Below are 5,722 nucleotides of genomic sequence, written 5' to 3'. Positions count from 1 at the left end.
ATTTGGAGAAATCTTAGACATCTGTCATGGGGCGCTTAGATCTCGTTCTAACAAGGCCGTCAAACAGGAAAAGTGCACAGCTTGAGGTTTTGATGGATAAAGGAACTCTAGAGCCTGCAATGACTGCAAACCTATACATAGTCTTCTCAATCCCTCAGCCAGCGTCCCGTGCCACCACAAATTTCTTACACATTTCCATTCTAACTATCGATAATAGAAAAGGAGAGCTAAGAAGTCCCATCTAGCTGGCTGAGAAGAGTATTTATGGCTTGTTATTTTTTTTTTTGTCATCTTCCGGCCATACCACAGCTCAACACGTACTTGATTTTTTTATGGTTATGTTTTTTTGTGGTTCCTTTTGGCGTTCAAATCATAATGCATGATTCCCAGTTCTTTGTTTTGTTTTTGTTTTTTACGAAAACGGGCAGACTGGTTCGTATTGAACGGTTCCCGGTGGAGAAACGCTATCCAGTTCAATGGCAAATGTAAAAAAAAAAAAAACGAAACAAAAAAACCAGAAGGAACGCGTTCATGTTTTTCCAGTCTGCCTTTTGTTGTGGTTGTTCCAGACGTGTGCGGCGCTATCCATGGCGGGACCTTTGGGTTTTTGGATTGTTCCCCTTTGCATTCTCCTTTGCATTGGGGTCCCTGCATGCACACTTCTCCTGCACATCGCACCCTGCCGGGAATGGGATCACCTAAAGAACACAAGGGAAAGATCGGGAGAAGGTAGGAGAAAGTCAACGGAGAGAAATTAGTCCTATAATTAGCAATTTATAAACTACAATAGACGATGTTAGATCAATCAGAGCTGCAGTTCTGGAGTTGCTCTGACCCAGTGATCTAGAGATCACAATTTGGTTCTTGTCAAAGTCCCTCAAATCCTCAAACTTCTCCTTTTTTCTGCTTCCAACACATCAACTTGAGGGGCAAAATGTTCACTTGCTGCCTAATATATACCATTCACTTCCGGGTGCCATTGCAACCATATAATCAATGTTATTCACTTCCCCTCTCAGTGGTCATAATGTTATGGCTGGTCGACGTATATTCGGTATATATATATATATATAATTTTTTCCCCCCAGGCATCCACTTTAAAACAGTACAGAGGATCGTTGCATAAAATTTATATAAGAGTGACCTTGTTTATTTTACATTTACTATAACATGGCTGTGTTTTATTAAGTTCAGATCATATTACATACGTAGCATTGATTTGATTCAGTTGAAAAACTCCACTCACATGGGCACTGTTATTAATTAGTAGATGTTGGACTGACAATAGGATCCAGCCTCACCGCACCAGGCTTATAAGGATGAGCAAAATTGAGAGCTGCGTTTGCCAACATTTTGGCAAAAATCAGACATTTTATCAAAGGTGGTTTTAAGGAAGCAAATTTCAGGGGCTTTAAATGGCTCCTGAGGGGTAAGGAAGCCCCTCTGAAATTATTTTATTTTTAAGGAATTTTTGATTTATTTCTAGATGTCCAGTGAGTGCCCATTAGATGACTTTCCCCCAGAAGGAGCACATACCACCAACTCTGGTGTTTCATAATTGGACACACTATTGCAGTCCATGATATTTATGGTATGTATATCTTTTCTGAGCCGCTTTGGTCCTTTTGAAGGACTGTTTATAAATTTGTATGTTTGGGATGATGATCTCTTAAGATGCATGGTAAGAATATAAAATCAATAGTGATTAACCTACATAATGTTTTCTTTCATCTCCTCCTCGTTTTATGATAATCCCAAGTCCAGTTTGGGCATATACCAAAAAATTGCTCCCACCGCTATACTCTGCTAATCTCCAGCATCGTCCCTCTTTAACTAACCCATCCAGCAATATGACCCACCCCTTTCCTTCATTGGATTTGAGTTCTTACAATCATGGAGGCTCAGTCACACATGTGGCCATTACCTAGGGTGGTCTACATGCAAATACAGCCTGCCTAGGAACACCTACTTCTCCAGACTGACATCCACCCATCAAGGCATTTTGATATTTGCATAACTCCTCCCAATAGCCAGCCCACTGCTTGCATTAGGATTGAGGGCTTTTGAGAGGTGTATTTGCATAACTCCTCCCAAGATCCAGCCCACTGTTGGCATCAGGGTTGAGGGCTCTTGAGAGTAGTATTTACATAACTCCTCCTCAGATCTAGCCCACTGTTGGCATCAGGGTTGTGGGCTCTCGAGAAGAATATTTGCATTACTCCTCCTAAGATCCAGCCCACTGCTTGCATTAGGTTTGTGGGCTCTTGAGAGGAATATGTGCATAACTCCTCCCAAGATCCAATCCACTGCTTGCATGAGGGTTGAGAGCACTTGAGAGGAGTATTAGCATAATTTCTCCCAAGATCAAGTCCACTGTTTACATCAGGGTAGAGGGTTCTTGTGAGGAGTACTGAGTCAGGTTGCTGTGATATTTGCTATGTACAGCACCCTGCTGGCCTCTCCCACCAGCCATGATTTGCCTGCATTGTATAGAGTCCCAGTGATGATAGCACTGGGTCTAAAATAAGGCCAGCAATGGAAAGGCTCTATTAAAAATCCCATTAACACATTAATGAGGAACCAAGGAAGGCAAAATATAAGCAGATTCAATTTCAGCTTTAAGTAAAAAAAAAAAAAAAATCACTAAAAGTGGCTTGTCCTTTAAAGGAGAACTATGAGGTGAGTGCTTTTCACTCGCCTCATAGCTCTAGCCGACCTGTGACAATGAGACTGTCACAGGTCGGCTCAGTAGATCGGGAGGTGAGCGAACACATACCGGGTTTGCTCGCCTCTCGATCCTGTCACGGCTCTCTGCAGTGACAGGGGAGGGGCTGGATTCCCCTCTCCCCGCTCCGATCCGCCAGCGCTGACTGGCGGAACGGACGGGGAGGGGGCGGGTACAGCTGGCTAGATAGGCAGAGCCAGCTGTCACTTACGCAGCTGGGCGGATCCCGTCATCTAAGTCGGGATCCGCTGCGGCGTCTCAGTATACCTGGGTCTAAAATAAGGCCAGCAATGGAAAGGCTCTATTAAAAATCCCATTAACACATTAATGAGGAACCAAGGAAGGCAAAATATAAGCAGATTAAATTTCAGCTTTAAGTAAAAAAAAAAAAAAATCACTGAAAGTGGACTTGTCCTTTAAAGGAGAACTATGAGGTGAGTGCTTTTCACTCGCCTCATAGCTCTAGCCGACCTGTGACAATGAGACTGTCACAGGTCGGCTCAGTAGATCGGGAGGTGAGCGAACACATACCGGGTTTGCTCGCCTCTCGATCCTGTCACGGCTCTCTGCAGTGACAGGTGAGGGGCTGGATTCCCCTCTCCCCGCTCCGATCCGCCAGCGCTGACTGGCGGAACGGACGGGGAGGGGGCGGGTACAGCTGGCTCTGCCTCTAGATAGGCAGAGCCAGCTGTCACTTACGCAGCTGGGCGGATCCCGTCATCTAAGTCGGGATCCGCTGCGGCGTCTCAGTATACCGCGAGCTGTAGCTCGCGGTATACTGAGCTTAGGGTAACGGGAGGACACTAGTTTGTGTCCTCCCATGACCCTAAGGAGAACTATGGGGAAAAACACTGACCCCATAGTTCTCCTTTAAGTGTCTTCTTGCTAATGAACAATGGCAATAGAATAGCATGACACAGTGTCACCTTTAACACCGGTAGAGGGAAGGAGCCTGCAGTGTGTGTATCTATGGGTATGTGCGTAGTCTCAGACCTCATCTCCCTGAGGGGTTCAGTACTGCGGGTTCCTGAAACAACTGCGATGCGAACACGCTATTCATTTCATAGCCCCGAGCACCAGCATATCAACCTACTATATAATTCCCAATTTTGGGGAAACACAATGTTACCAGTAACTAGGTACACACAGGACACAAAGGTCTTTTCATTTGCAGGGAACATTTGTAAGCCATGTAAGCATATCTAATACGTCTCGAACATGTTTCTGCCATATCCTCTGACATGATCTGAAAAGAACTGTGTGGTCCGGAGGAATGAGGATCCCTGGAACTCAACGGCGTATTCTGTTTCTTATTTGTCATTGTCTGTAAGGAATCCCTTTGCAAGAACGGTCCAAGAAATACACCCTTACAGAGGGAGGTTTAATAGGAAACATGCGCCGATGGTAGTAAACAACGAGGTCTGGTCCAAGAGAAGAGGACCAAGCTTTAATCTTTCTTCTCCCAATCAAACCGGCAGCTTGGACGATGAGAGGATGCTTAGGGGTGCAGGTGACTTGAACGTTGCCGACTCTCATGGACTTCATTAACAGGGACAGATGTATACAATCATGAAATTAGGCAGAGCCAGCTGTCACTCACGCAGCTGGGCGGATCCAGACATAATTGTCGGGATCCGCTTCAACTGCAGCGTCTCAGTATACCGCGAGCTGTAGCTACCTATATACTGAGCCTAGGGTGACGGGAGGACGCTAGTTTGTGTCCTCCCGTTACCCTAAGGAGAACTATGGGGAAAAGCCTGAAATCCAATAAATGGAAGGGGTGGGTCAGGGATGTTCCTAGGCGGGGTGGGCCAGGGATGTTCCTGGGCAGGGTGGACCAGGGAAGAAAGGACTATATGGTGGTGGATATCCTCCAGCCAGCAAATGAGGCGGAGCCCTATCTGACTTGAGCAGCTTCTAATGCACATTGTGACGAGCTCCCAGTGTTCAATGAAATCAAAGTAAGCAGTTTCAGTCCAGGAGAGGAGCCGCTACAAGGCTGAAGAGAAGGCCAGAGTTCAGCTTTAAACTCTCAGAGGCCTTCAAGTTGTCATAGTCTTACAGGAAGAATTAGCGAAGGAGCCAACGGCTTTGATCGATGCCAGCACAACTGATAGTCCACGTATTATATTTAGACAGAAACATATGCTCAACTGCTCCTAATGCCAAAAGTTTGATTTTTCAAATATGACCACCAGGAGCATCAATCATACCTTTTATTACTGTTAAGAACAAAGGACGGACATATGGGTGCAATTTCTCTTTGGAATCGGATTTCTTGTGCAAAATTCCACAGATTTCTTTGTAAATCAGCATTTTTGCACATCCTCATTTTTTTTTTTTTAAATAAAAAGGCTATGAGGGTGTTATGTCAAATTATACCTCTTGTTTTTTTAAAATAATATCTTGCGTCTGACAGTCAGTGAAAAGGAACAGATTCGGCTTTGGAAAAGATTGTTAACAGTGAAATTCCTGGTTGCTTAACGCTTTGTCTTCACGGGGCAAATCAGGATATATATAGCAGGCTTCTCTGTCTGGCAATCCGATGGACGTGTCTGGGTTTGGCGGTTGCCAGGATAATGGTAGTTGCCTAACTGCATGGTGCCAAGTGTAAAGTTTGGTGGAGGGGGGATTATGGTGGGGGCTTGTTTTTCAGGGGTTGGGCTTGGCCCCTTAGTTCCAGTGAAGGGAACTCTTAAGGCATCAGCACACCAAGACATTTTGGACAATTTCATGCTCCCAACTTTGTGGGAACAATTTGGGGAGGGCCCCTTCCTGTTCCAACATGACTGCCCACCAGTGTACAAAGCAAGGTCCATAAAGACATGGATGGGGGAGTTTGGGGTGGAGGAACGTGACTGGCCGCACAGAGTCCTGACCTCAACCCCATAGAACACTTTTGGGATGAATTAGAGCGGAAACTGCGAGCCCGGCCTTCTCCTCCAACATCAGTACCTGACCTCACAAATGGTCCAACATTCCCTAAGAACCACCCTT

At 45.4% G+C, this 5,722-nt stretch overlaps 1 protein-coding gene across 1 annotated transcript in view; it reads right to left on the bottom strand.

Moving 5' to 3' along the window:
* Nucleotides 1-466: 466 nt before the first annotated feature.
* Nucleotides 467-5,722, bottom strand: part of PAPPA (pappalysin 1) — a 190,509-nt gene continuing 185,253 nt past the window's right edge. The window contains exon 25 of the mRNA XM_018576975.1: nt 467-698. Coding sequence (XP_018432477.1) covers nt 582-698 — 117 coding nt within the window. The 3' untranslated portion in view covers nt 467-581. The remainder of the gene's footprint in view (nt 699-5,722) is intronic.

Source organism: Nanorana parkeri, unplaced genomic scaffold (assembly GCF_000935625.1).
Source record: "Nanorana parkeri isolate BGI_ZX_2015 unplaced genomic scaffold, ASM93562v1 scaffold81, whole genome shotgun sequence".
NCBI lineage: Eukaryota > Metazoa > Chordata > Amphibia > Anura > Dicroglossidae > Nanorana > Nanorana parkeri.
The sequence above is the reverse complement of the archived record's forward strand: the minus strand, read 5'-3'. Positions and strand labels throughout refer to the sequence as shown.